Source organism: Antrostomus carolinensis, unplaced genomic scaffold, assembly GCF_000700745.2.
Source record: "Antrostomus carolinensis isolate BGI_N321 unplaced genomic scaffold, ASM70074v2 scaffold2122, whole genome shotgun sequence".
Lineage (NCBI taxonomy): Eukaryota > Metazoa > Chordata > Aves > Caprimulgiformes > Caprimulgidae > Antrostomus > Antrostomus carolinensis.
The window spans coordinates 84217-98619 of NW_010297366.1; the positions used below are offsets into that span (position 1 = coordinate 84217).

The 14403-nt window shown below is 37.9% G+C and overlaps 1 protein-coding gene across 1 annotated transcript in view; it reads right to left on the reverse strand.

The window, feature by feature from the left end:
- Positions 1–14403, reverse strand: part of CACUL1 (CDK2 associated cullin domain 1) — a 42531-nt gene that overhangs the window by 13773 nt on the left and 14355 nt on the right. Inside the window, exons 3-4 of the mRNA XM_010162070.2 lie at positions 13231–13326; positions 7811–7913 (exon numbers count right to left, since the gene is read on the reverse strand). Coding sequence (XP_010160372.1) covers positions 7811–7913; positions 13231–13326 — 199 coding nt within the window. The remainder of the gene's footprint in view (positions 1–7810; positions 7914–13230; positions 13327–14403) is intronic.

A 14403-nucleotide genomic window follows, 5' to 3' on the forward strand; every position in this document is an offset into this window, starting at 1 on the left:
TATAGACATTGATCAGATCCCCTTACTTACTAATGTTACTTCATTATTGCAGGGTAACACTGAAGAACCTTGTCCCTCAATGAAGGTTTAAGCTACTTTGTAATTACACTGGGGTACTTAGGGCAAGACCCAGGACCCCACTAATTCCAGGAGTAGCAGATGATGCAAGTTCAGACTCACTTGTTCATAACTCAAGATTCACTTGCAACAGCTAAGAGTTAGCTATTCTAAAAATCTTTACAGAATCTTTAGAATCTAAAAATCTTTTTTTTTTTTTTTTCAAAATAGATTTATTTTGCTTGGCAGAGGTGTCATTATTTTGGCAGGACAGCGAAACTTTTGCATGTTAGTACACAAGGTTTTTTTTCTCCCTTTGCAGTAATCTAACAGAACTTCAAAGTAAGACAATTTGACAAATCATACATAAGCATGGCTTAGGCAGATGTGTTCAAAGTTGTAATTATTCAACAATGAACTTAAAAGTAATTATATACAATGTATTCCCATTAAAAGCAACTCCAACAGCTCCCACAACTAAGGCGTTAGTCAGCTGTTGCTCTCCAGTCTCCAACAGAAGCAGAACTGATTGCTTAACGAAAGTACAAAATAAAACAAATGTATTCCAGAGATCTTTATCCCTTTGTACAAAGTGTGCTCTTCAGTACTTAATCCCAATATATATGCAACACTTATATTATCTTGCAGAATAACAACTTTGATATTTCCATAAAACCTGAGCCCTTGCACAACTGTGAGAAACACAGGGGTGCACAGGAACGACGATGGAGCCATCACCAGGGCACAGGCTAAACAAACCTTAACAGCACAGGCTCACCCGGCAGTTCTGCCCTGTAGCAATATCATCAGATCACATCTACTCAAATCTATAGTACAATAAATTAACTTCACTCAGTTAAATTATATCGGGTCCATCTGACCACATGTAGCCATCTACTTCTGTGTGATAACATCAGACTCACCTTGCACATGGTTCCTGCATCCCAACCTTTACTCCCAAATCCAGCCCATGCAAAGCACTTGACTGAACCCCACAGGCCAACTGCAATTAAATGGGAAGGGAACAGCTACGGCTGGCGCCCAACATATGGCCGTAGGTTTCTGCTGCTGTTGGTTTGGGTTGAGGTTTCTTGGGAGGTTGCTTGGTTTTGTAGGGGGTTTTTTGTGTTCTGTTTGAGGATTTTGTTGTTGTTGTTTTGGGTGTGGGGTTCGTTGTTTGCTTTGTTTTTTTCTTGTTCTTTAGCATATTGGGTTTGTTGTTTGTTTGGGGTTTTTTTTACCTACTATTTATTATTAAATTGACTGATAATCAATCAGTCAATTTAATCATATATTACCTTTTCATTACTTTAACCCAAGCACAACTTTTACATGTTAACTATCAATCTAGAACGTCCAAACCCTTCTGCACGAAAACCAGCCTTCCCTCTGGCTTAACCCTCACATTTGCAGTTCTATCAGACTCCTTGTGGTTCTGCATTTTTATTTTCCTTTAATCAGAACTAAAAATAATTTTTAGCAACTTAAATTCTTCATGACTTCGTCATGAATTATAACTGACTAGAAAAAAAACCCACATAAATTGTATTTATTACGAAGTGTTTGCCACCAGGCATTTAATAAAGGCAGATTATTTTTAAAATATTCATTACACAGCCCAAAAACTTTATTAAGTAACTAACAAAAATGCTACAAAATAAAAATTCCAAGGCTTAATCACATGGAAAATATTCAGTGTTGTAATAAGAATAGGAAAAACAAAGCTATAAATGTAGAACTATAGACTTTTAGACTCCTGTAATTGGAAAATAAGGTGATATTTCCACATTTACAATTTTATGAAGGTTTATTGAAATGGGAACATTATTCCTATTTCTTTACCAAGGAGCCAGATTAAATGTGTCAGTCATTATTTGAGACTATATTTTCCAATTAAAAGAATTTCCTTACTTTGAGGTGCTACAACTTAATCAACATGAAACAAGAAAAATAAGAAACATAGCTGCAAACTTTTAAAAATAACCTAGTTCTTTGATGAAAAGTTTAGTTCAGTGACAAAATACGTGTGTAGATTAAGTGTTATTTAAAGAATACGAGTGTATTCTATAATACTCAGTTACAGTACTATTTCCAATACGGTTACAATACAATTACTTAGCCCTTAGCTGTTAATTACAGCCACCACTTCAGTATTAGTGATACCAAGATTAAACTGGCGAGTGTGTTATTCTTAATTATAACATCAGATCTACAGAACACAGAGGGTGTAAGAAAAATTAATAGCTGCAAAAGCTATCCCATACAGCCCCTGAGAGGGCAGGGGTACCTGCTGAGGTCGAAGAACAGACTGACATTCATGTGCCAGTTCAGTGTTTTGAAGAAGAAGGAATTGATCATCCTGCAAGAGCAGAGCCCCAGCACACTCCCCATGCGCTGGAAAAGAAGTGGAACATACTGCTATCGATTATCTGTGTCTACCAACATTTGGAACGAAGACAGGAAGGAAGAAAAATGTTGTTTTAAGGTTAGAATGGGAATTTAAAGTGGGAGTAATGTAATTAAACTATCTGCCTATGTAGAGTAAGCCAGAAATTAAACACTGAACAGATTCACAATCCTGTAGATGCACAAACAACTTAAATAATTACTTTTAACAAAGAACTTGATAATAAACGAATCCCTTCCCTACCCCTATACAAAGCCTCCTTTAAGCTATAGAACCCTGCCCCAAAAACATTCACTGTCCAAAGATAGTATTTCAACAGCTTTATAGCTGGGAAAAAAAGTAAACTAGCTTTTTGTTGTTGAGGAATTTTAACAGAAATCACCCCATTTTAGCCTGGTACAAATACACTGGAGTTTTCTCCTAGTGCTCTGCCACCTTGCTTTATATTTAAGGCCCTCAGGAAGGAATCTTCTCATTTCATTTTACCTACCCAGACACGTAGGTTGATTATAAAGAAATTCCTTTTTAGAAATCTACCATTTCATCTTTCTGTATCATTCTTAAACTTGAAAATCAAGAAGCATAGCTTTATTAAGGCAGCAGAGCGAGGTTGTGCAGTTTTTCTTCTCATACTGATTTTATACACTTTAAGGAAAAAAGTAACCAAAGCAATGTCTAAGGGCTGAGCAAAATCAAATATATTACAGAAGGAATGAGGCTCAGCTATTGAATAGGACTTTTTTTTTTTTTAACATATTGTTTCTGCCATCACAGTAGACATTCTGTGTCTCAAAGAAAAAAGAATAGTAATTTCAAATGCTTAAGGCCAGATTCTATATTAATGCTTTAGTTCAGATTAGAAATGTGCTTTTGAAGCAAATTCACTGATCAACACCACGTACTGCGCCTTGGTTCATACGACAGAGCTGCCTTGAAGCATATTAACTTAATTTCTTTTGGGCAAGATAAAACCAGATGGGCTCAAACCCCAAACTGGCATTCTGTCCACAGGACCAGACATTAGCAAGCGTGAAATAAAACTCTCCAAAACACATGTAAAGGCGAACATTGGGTCCTCAACACCAAGAGGTAGGTGGTTTCATACTCTGTAGATCTGCTCCCTTTACACCACACCACTTATTAATGTGAACATCGCCTAAACTGTGCAAGGAAACCTTCAGCTCTTCCTACATAGCACATACCTTTCAATATATAAATCCATGGTCGTCAGAATTCTGGTGCACCAAATCTATATGACGCCCTATGTGTTTTGGCAAGATCAGGACACTGGGCTGCACCAATTTAATTTATGAAACTAACTGCACTAACTGCTATTTCCTTATGAAACACAAGCATGAGATCTGACACGGAAATGAGAAGCACAAAGAAGAACAACTTCTTGAATGTAAATCCAAAAGGGAAGCATACAAAAAGGGTGAGGGTAATGTAAGAGGCTGAAAAATAACGAGTGTTTCCCCCTCTTTTCAGGGGATTTTCTCTGCAGTTTGTAGGTCAAGGCAATGACAGTTTGCTTCTCATACGCAGATCATTTGAGACAGATGTCAAAATAGAGGCAGGAAAAAAGAAAAGCGAATTAGAGCAGGGAAAAAGTCCATCTGATACATCCTACTTGCCCCACAAACATCACTGTATACAACAATATGCTCTTAATAGCTATTCTCTTTTGTTAGATACAAAAGCAAGTTTGTTTTGAGCACTAAGCTGCCAATATCCAAAATGAGAAGACTAGTAGTTATTTGCAAATTTTTGCTGCCATTGAATTTTACCTACTGCAAGTACTAGAAGTAGAGATTTTCAGGAGATCTTATTCATTTTCACCACTGAAGATAAGTTTGCAATAATCACCATTCATCTAGACACAAGAAGAGGCAGGATGTCTCCAGGGCACAAAGATCGTAGTCCAGGAAACAGAGGTCTAACCTACTAGAAGAGACAGTGGCTGCATAAGGAAGGAAAACATGTATTTCTAAATTTTTCTGCTTACAAGTCATCTCATGCAGGACTCTAGCAGGAACAAAGACACTTTCCACCACCTCTTCCCTAGTGACAAGGGGGTATTACCTGCATCTTCCCCCTCCCATTTCTGAGGCTTCTTGTAAATAAGATGCTGTATCTTCACTTGTTACATGCAGTTAAGTAGTTCTGCACACAGCAACTTCTCCCAGGCTGTTTAAGACAGCAGTCTTATCAGCAAAAGCCAGCTTTGGCTTTGTAAGGAAAATCATCAGGTTATATTCATTTAGTTCAAATGTATCCACTTTAATTTGAAAAGCATTGACTTGATAAATATGTGTGAGTGTAAAAGTGTTTCACAAATACAACTGTGTTCATGGATCTGTGTATTATACCATTTTTTATGTATTTAACTGCTCAAAAGTGCTCTAGATAAAGAGCTTTTTTTTTTTCCAAAAAACACATTTCCTCTATCAAAAAAAAATATTGAACCAAATCAGTGTGTGTGCGGGCAAAATTTGTCCAAGTAAAGCTCACTTAGGAGATATTTATTTTGTAAATAATGAATTCACATCTTAATCACACTATTTTCTGCAACTAAGTGCTCAGATAAGTGCTCTCACCACAGAGACCATTGTACCAGGAGTTCTTTCTGCATCTTCCTGCCTTCAACCACACAGCACAGGGACTAGGGCTGACTCAGGCAGTGGGAGTTTGAGCAAGATCAAACACTAAGGAAGAGATCTGTGCTGCACTGCTTTTCTGATTTTTTTTCCCCATCTTTTGAAGTGGAACAGGAACTTTTTCTTAAATCAAATGAACCTGAAATGTACTTAGAGTCCTTCCTGAAAACAACTTCAAATAAAAAATGCCAGCTTTCAGGCTCTGACAGAATGACAAGATACTACAAGCAAAAAGCCCCTCGTACAAAAAACATAGCAACAAATTTCAGGAGAAAGAGCAGATTTTATTCTTGTCTTCTGAGTCTAGACCACAAACTGATTAAACTGATTTTGTTGTTTCTTTTTTAAAATAGAGGGAAGGCATGCTGTTTTTTATTGAAATGGCAGCTGCAGCATCTCTTTAAAAAGCAGCCCCAGGATTCCACTTTTCTATATAGATCACAATTTCACTGGCTTTTAATTTCCTAAGCATACCCACTCAAAACCTTATTTTTCCCCCCTCATAATACCAAAACACTCTTCTGTTGAACCAAATCAACATTAAATATCAGGAAACAGCACCACACACTGACAATGACATTGAAAAGTAAAGTCAATAACAAATGCTGCCTTACATCCTAATTTCATAGAGCCCTTACACTTCCAAAAATGAAGGTATTATTTTATGTATTATAGCCTGAATTTCAGTGAGCTAGAAAGAACAGCTGAGAAAGGCAGAAAATAATACACCACCAGAACTTTTTCAGCACCTCTGCAGTACTATGTCACGTGCTACATGTCTTCAATTATTTCCCAGGAATCAGTTAGCAAGTTTAGAATTTTATTTAGGCATACTTTTAACTCAATTTAAAGATCCTATTATCCAAGATTTAACCAAGTCTGATCACAGTTAGGAGTTTATATATGCCAGTATATATTATCTTACTTAGGAGTAATATAAAACTAAATAACTTAGTTTTAATAAACTGATGGTAAGACTGAAATGAAATCCCAGGAAGCTGCTAATTAAACAACAGATCCCATATACAGCAACACAGTGACAGCTTTCTGTTTGTTTTCTTTTAACTGTAATTCTGCAACTAACAGAGAGCTGGGGAGGAGCATTTCAGATTCATACATAAACATACAACCACAGGTCTTTGTCTTTCAATAGTTCATCTGCAATTTCTATTTGATTCTTATATTATCATCCATAGAAAACTAATTACAGAGCAATACACATCTGAGATTACTCACACTCCAAAGATTGGACTAGTGTTACTTTTGCCTTGTAATTTGGTGGAGGGGGGAAGTAAATCACATGAATGTTTTCATTGCCTGAAAAATGCATACACTTAAAATGTATTTCATTTTAAGGCAACATCAGCTGAATTTTCCATGATCCTGCTGCACAAGTCATCTTACCAGGTTTCACAATATCATTTAACACCTTTGGCACAAAATAAAACATCAGGTCCATGGGTGGGCATATTCCTCATTGTCCTGCTATTTCCAAGGTGATCTGATCTGCTACATGGCTAAAAGCTCTTCTTAGGAAGACTTTTCCAGATAGCAAGAACAAGATGGCATCAGAGCTGATGATCTCTCATCATTCTAGGGCACTAGGCTCCCTGGCCTCAGAGCAGTCACCTTTCTCCTGGGATGCCAACTCACAGTGACCCTAAAAAACACAGCAAAGCTCCTAACCCCCAGTCCTTTGCTGGAGAGGAAAGGGCATTACTACCCAAGGAAAGTCTAAAGGAGAAATACACTCGACTCTAATCACCCATCATTTGATCGCTATTTAGTGTACAGACAGCAATTGTTTCAGAGGAGAGAGAGGAGCAGCTAGATGAAAGCAGAGACACTGCAGCAGGGCTGGGTTGCAGAAAGGAGTACACCAGGGTAGATACTCAACTCAACAGGGTGCACAGGAACCTGCAGAAATTGCACAAAGCACCTGCAAATGCCATTCTCCCAGCACACTGGTCATCAGCTTCTCACCACTATGCAAACTTTTCCAGTTTGAACTCCACATTCCATTATCTCTGTCTTTGCCAACTGTCCTCTCAAGGTGCTAAGGAGGCCAGTACCAAGGTCCCCACGCTCACACAAACACACGCTGATGGCGGCAGGTTGCAGGCAAACTCAGCAGTTCACCACAGGAGTTACCCACAGGAGCACTTAAGGAAGTTATACAGGAGTTACCCACAGAGCACTTAATGGAAGTTATCACTTCAAGCAGATTCTATTTGCATTAACCCATCAGCTGAACAGAGAAACTGCTGTCAGGGTCATGCAGTTCACTAACTAGCAGGAAGTACTCGAGTACACCATGACAATAACCCCAGTGGTATCACAATTCCTTCACCACACCACATTCTTAATGATAGCTGTAAAATTAAAAGAGTAACGGTCTAAGCACCAGGACAATAAAGCATTTGTGATCTCAAGTCATAAGGGGAAATAGATATCTATATATATTTTCCTTCAGATACTCAAGAAAACCATGACTCCATACAAAATCATAGTTCTGAAAAAGTTGTATGTGTGCCACATTTCTCCATATGGATGCCTTAAAAATGGATTTGTATTTAAGTTCAGAAATAATTTGCCATTTGCTCCCTATTGCTGTGGATTTCTGCAATACCTGAAAGCACTGTGGTTTTCCAGACTCCCATTATATGAAAAATTCAATAGGTTTACTCACGCATTAGGTTGTAAATGTGCTTTTCTGCAACATGTTCCGTAAACAGCTTTATAAGGTCATCTTTTAAGTCTCTGTTAAGCTTGGTTTCTATGTAAAATTTATTCTGCAAAATAAGAAGACAGACAGTTTTCAAGTTTTTTTTTCATAATAGCAAATAAAGTAAACTTACCTTTTTCCCTGAGTAAAAATAGTTCCAAATTTTACAGCTATAGACTATTTAACCTGTAAAGTGCTTCCTTGGTGACTGCATGTATACTATATAGAACATTTCTGTACAACAAAAAAAAGACATATTTAAAATGAAGAATACATGTGGCACTATTGGTAACAAACCCACATACACACAGACATGCTTTTGGTTTTGGTGTTTGGTTTGGTTTTGGTTTTTTTTAATTTATATCCACAGAAGTATCTCTGTATCGATCCAGACCGGGGAGGTTGTAGAAAAAACACTTCATTTCTGAACTTTATAAACACACTAACACCAAAATAGGGCTGTACATCAGATTTCTAACAAAAGAAAACATTTCTACCAATGTCTGAAAGTGATTAAGCCATTAAAACAGATATGTTACAATAAGAAATCATCAGGACAGCTATCCACTTGTGTGGTTCATTGCCAGTCTCAGAGGATAGATACTCAAAATTAATCAGCTGTGGAAATAAGTGATATATGCAAACCTATACAAAACTGAACTACATTCAAATTTTTAGGATTCAATTATCTTGACCCACTCAGCATTAATAATAAATTAATCTCTTCAACCCTCAAAGGGAATTCTATTCATGAGTTACTTGAGGGGCTCCATAACTAATGTACTATTTGGTGTTATTCTTCACTTCCCAGCCTGCAATTAATAGTAAGGTTTCTTGTCTGTATTTTAGTCATATGTGGGTTTTAAACGCTGGAAAAAAGTAATTGTTTCAAGATAAATCTATAGTTACAACACTAACATGGAAGCAGAACAAGTGAATTCATCTGGACAACTTCTGTAAAAGAGTTAAGCAGATGCAGTAATAGAAAATCAATTTAATCAAAAAGAACATACTGGAACACTTATCCAAGAGATTTACTAGAAGAAAGGATATCTTAAGGGAGAAAGGTTTTTCCACACTTTAAATCAAGTTGTTCTCCTATTCGCTAAAGCATTTAACATAATTGGAACAAACCCTCAGAACACTATTAAAGCAATCTTTACTTTTTTTTTTGGTGAAACCCATTCTCTTGGCCATTACTAAAAATATACACATGCTGTATAATAAACCATTCACGCAGAAATCACATTTTCAAGGCAAGCATTCAGCAGCAGTTATTTACCTTTAATGAATACTGAACCTGTTAGAACAAAGGCAACCTGAGGGCTGAAGACATGCTCCTATCGAAGTTTATGTTTGTTGCAGTGATGGACAGCAATCTTAAAGATGTTTTTAAAAAAGTTAGTAACTCCCTCACCTGGGCTTGTTCTTTGATCAGAGATTGAGGGAAAGGCTCTGCAGACAGAGTAACCTGCCTTCTAAGAAACACACTGATTTAATCTCTAATATTTTTAGTCAATGGTGACTTGCCATTGCAACAGAAATCCACAGAAACTGAAGGTATACATCTTCTAGGAAGTGTTAAGCTACAGTCATTCATCAGACCCAACTTCCTAAACCACTTCCACCTTGAGTTATTTGACCACATACTACCACATACCCACTGGTGCAACACACAGGAGCCACCAGAGCATCTCAGTACAAGTCTGTTGACCTGAATCAAACCAGATAATATCAAACAACTGAGTCTTCTGAGCCGACAGATGAGATGTACCTGGCTAAGGAAATAACTCTGTTCCTTCCTCACCCTCCAGACCTTCTTACATTAAAAGCAGTTGGCAACAACACGCGCAGACTATGATGCTTTCCTTTGTTCCAGAGCTGGAATGCCTACACCTTAAGTTTCATAACTAGAAAAGCAACAAAAAACCCCCCAGCAGTTTCAAAGAGAATCACCGAATCATTAAGGTTGGAAAATAGATCCAAGATCATCAAGTCCAACCGTCAACCCAACACCACCATGCCCACTAAACCATGTCCCTAAGCACCACATCTACACGTTTTTTGAACGCCTCCAGGGATGGTGAATCCACAACTTCCCTGGGTAGCCTGTTCCAATGCCTGAAAACCCTTTCAGGAAAGAAGTTTTTCCTAATATCCAATCTGAACCTCCCCTGGTGCAACTTGAGGCCATTTCCTCTCATCCTATCACTTGTTACTTGAGAGAAGAGACTGACCCTCACCTCTCCACACCCTCCTTTCAGGCAGTTGGAGGGAGCCAGAATGTTTCCCCCTCAGCCTCCTTTTCTCCAGGCTCAACAACCCCATTTCCCTCAGCCTCTCCTCATAGGACTTGTTCTCTAGATCCTTCACCAGCTCATTGCCCAAGAAGAGTTACAATACAGTACTTACACATGGAACAACTGTAAAATTCTCTTCACGTTTGCTAACTTGGAAACACCTTTCCAAAGAGATGTCACACTTCCATGCTTTTAAATAGATGATGAAAAATCACCTAACCACAGTACTTCAGTCCACAGTGTTAAAATGAGATAGCAGAAGAGCACTCACCTTCCCCATTCTTGCTAGTGCAAAAACAGTTCTATTTCCCAGATAAGATGTCACTATCTAGGCTGTACCAGTATTTCTTGAAAAATGTGCCAAGTCACCTAAAGGTCTAACTGACTGGTAAAAAGTAAGCAGATATCAACACCTGAGAAAGTCAGATATCATATAAGCATTTCTTCTACAAACTACCATATCATAAAGTAATTCGCAAATGTTTAGACACATAATTGTGATAATATTATTAGGAGAACAATAAATACTTGAAAAAAAAAAAAAAAACCCAAGAGTATATAAGAGCACTTATCTCATCCGCAACTATATACTCACATATATTTGTGTATAGACAAAATGCCCTCTAGCTGATAAGCAACAAAGTGCAACACCACCCAGTAAGAACAGCAATATTTTAGAGGCAATGAAAACATTCTTAACTATCTTAAAACCACAGTGCTCACAAATGTTGGGCTCATTTCATGCCACAAAAATAACAGATTTTCAGCTCCAGGTATAATTAACAAGTGAGAACCTATTATAAAAAAAAAAGTCACCTAAATTATAGTTTTTAATTTTTCTTGAATGGAAATATAATTTTTATTCATTCACGTGTGCAGCATACTATCATATGTATGATCTGTAAGCATCCAGAACAACTTCATGTAGATTTACAAAGCAAACAGTTATTCACTAGGAATCATTCTTAGGAATAAAGCACTGTGTGCTAAACTGACTTCCAGTTCTAATTTGCTTTATCTCCTTTTACATCCCAGAATTTTTTTGAAGGATTTTAAACCCACAGAATTTTGGAGGGATAAAAGTGTTTTCAAGAAAGCATGGAGACCCAAAAGTCCACTGCAGCAGCACAAGAATGAAAAAACTCCGTCACTAAGTGAAAAAGAAAACCAATAGCGCTCCAAGCAAAAGAAGGAAAAAAGAAAACTCCCTCAATTGCAAAGTCAGCTCTCTCAACCATAACTCAAGACAAGCCTTGAAACACACCTTGGTCATCATACACAAGCAGGTTAAGGAAACAGCTTTCCTTTATTCCCACCATTCACAAGAATATGGTTTGGTACATACCAGGAAAAAGAAAAGTGCTGCTGTTGATATCGACACACACAGGACTAAGCTGAAGGCAATGCCTTTTTTGGCCACCAAGGGACAAAAATCATGTTCCAGTTGTACACAAACCCTTTAGGTTTGCCTTGGTTTCCCAGATTTTAAAATATTTAATGCATATTAAAAGTTTTCCTAAGCAACAATATAATTATCCTTTTAGAACAAAGTTTATCAGTGTAACTCAACAGCCTTGGAAACGTCTGATTAAAGCAGCCACATCACTACCTCAAAAGGAAAGACCTGCCATCTCTGATAAAAAGGCAGAGTTCAACAACTTAGTCCTCTTCAGTTAATACGCTGAAAGTATCTATTAAAGCAACTCCAAAGCTCTAATTTATACTGCAGAATAATTAGGCTTTCACCTCGTGAAATTGTTTTTAAATTGTATTTTCTTGTCTAAATAAAGGAAATTACTGCTGCTGCATGAGAGAAAACTTGATTAGATGCTACAACATAAAATGGCAAGCGTGGTTGTACATAAAAGTACTTCCAAATGCACACAGAAAAAATCCAAGAGAGGAAAACACTTTTCATCCTGACTTCTCTAAAGATACTTTCCACATCGTGCACAACACTGATTAATAAATTATTTCAGAGAAAAAGTATAAGACTTGATTTGACATCAGCCTTCAAAACCACCTATAGCTGAGCCAAATGAGCACTACATTTGGCAGGAACAGGAACTAACACATAAGCCACTAACTCGCAGGCCTAACCTGAATTAAGTCACTTAAATGAGAAAGTGTTTGCAGGAACAGAATTTTATTGCCTGAACAAATCACTAGTCATGCTTTAAAGAGGCTTAACCTTTAAAATGGTAAGAGTATTTTCACTTCTATGTGTTCTCAATTAAAAAAAAATCTAATTATTCCTTTTCCAGGTTTGTTTATTACTTATTAACCATTTTTACTATGTTTAAATATCAGTTAGCCTCAAACTCTAAAAAAGAAACAATGAGATACACAGCACTCCTCATTCTAAGTGATGTCAATGCAAGGACGGTTTCTGGGAGGACAAATTTCAAGCTTAGTTTATTCATTACCATAAAAATAAAGGCAATGAAAGTCTTGGCAGTTGGACAAAAACGATGCAAATTATAAACTTCTTCAGAGGCATAGAAGGCTTCATGAATTACAAAATCAGCAAAACAAACACTTTTAGCCCATGGTTTCTGAATGTCTGCAAACAGGTTCAGTGCTATGAACATTAAGTGTGTCTTCATCCAGTTAATGCTCTAAATTGCTTTATCAATTGACACAGACATTTCCAAGAGACACTTCTTCCTGTCTTGTCTGAATCTGGGCAATTTAAAAGCAAGAAACAATCATCTTTGTAACCTGCCCAAACTACCAAGCCAACATATAACAAGCCAATAAACTATCTCTGTTCAAAGAGATAAATAATGACCTAATTATTTGGGAAGACTTTTTCCAATCAAAATAAAAATCATGCCCCCCCACTCCCAGGAAAGAACTACTAGGGCAGAAACCAATTGCAAAACACTACATTTAAAAGCAGGGCTACCCCTCCTTCTCCCCACACAACTTGATCAGTACTGTTAGGCAGGTAGCAAAACCAGGCATGAATCGTAAGTTCTGCAAATTAAAAGTAATTACAGCCTCACATTTTATTCTTTTCACTTTCATTCAGCATCTTGTGTACAGACACACTTTATTTGAAAAGAATTTTCTAAAACTTACCATATATATGAAAAGAGGCACAATGCTCTGCAATGCTCCCATATACTGTCCAAGAGCTACGTTAAATCTTTCAATATAGAGATCTGGAGGGCTGGCCTGCAAGAAACCGTAAAAGTCAGGTTGAAATGTGAACAAGAGAAAGATCTGGAACAGCATGGGCTATGCTTTCAGAGCAAACTCAAAAACTACAAAGCATTTGATACAGTAAGTCCACACAAAGCAAGCCACACATCATTCCAGAGTTTCTGCTATAACTCCCTCCACCAAAAACAGTTTTCATCAGTAATTGTTTTTTTTTTTTCCCCTAAGACTGCGTGTCAGTGCCCAGCAAAAGGTCCATTCAATAAGAAATACAGTATGCCTGTAACAAACCAGCATTTAGCATATGCAAATAAAAACACTTATTAAAGATCAAACCTTGGTTTGGAAAAAAAAACAAAACAAAACACAATAAACAAAAAAACCCCAACAAACTATCTGTGACACCTGGAATCCATAACCACATTTCAGCAAGTGCTGCAGTCTGTGCTCTGAACCCCTGCAGGCTTTGACCCCAAGACAGCAGGGTGGCATTAAGCTGCTGCTGTGCATCTGAGCTGGCAGTGGCACATCCTCCAGCTCCAGGGAGCACCATCCTTCACAGAAAACATTTGTCAGTTTTTGCTTGGTCACCCAAGGCAAGTAGTCAGTCAGGGTGTTGGGCTGGAGGGACTGCAAAGCGATGTCTTCAGATAGAGCTGTGCATCTGGCATCCTGCACATGGGATCACACCCATGGAAATCCCTCGCAGTGTTCCCATGTACAGCAGAACCCTGCAGCCCCAAGCAAAACCTTGCGACACAAAACTTGGGCCCTGTAGAGCCCACAGCGACAGCACTGCCATTTTCTGTGTACAGTACTTTCCCAAAGAGGGAAATAAGGAAGCTAAAAGGATCTGTTCCGCAGCAAGCTAAGTTCAATTGAGAAGGGAACCAGAAAAATGGGAAGTTCTAACCACTGTTTCTTTTATAAATATTTATTTGGAGGGATGCAGGGAGCTGTGTTGGACCATTCAGGAGCACACTTACCCAGGGATGGAAGTGGATCTGGGGTAATGTCTTCCTCCACTATCCCCCTCTCCACCCCAACCCACCTGCATACAGCGCTCTGCCTCTGGCCCAGCTCTCCCTGCTT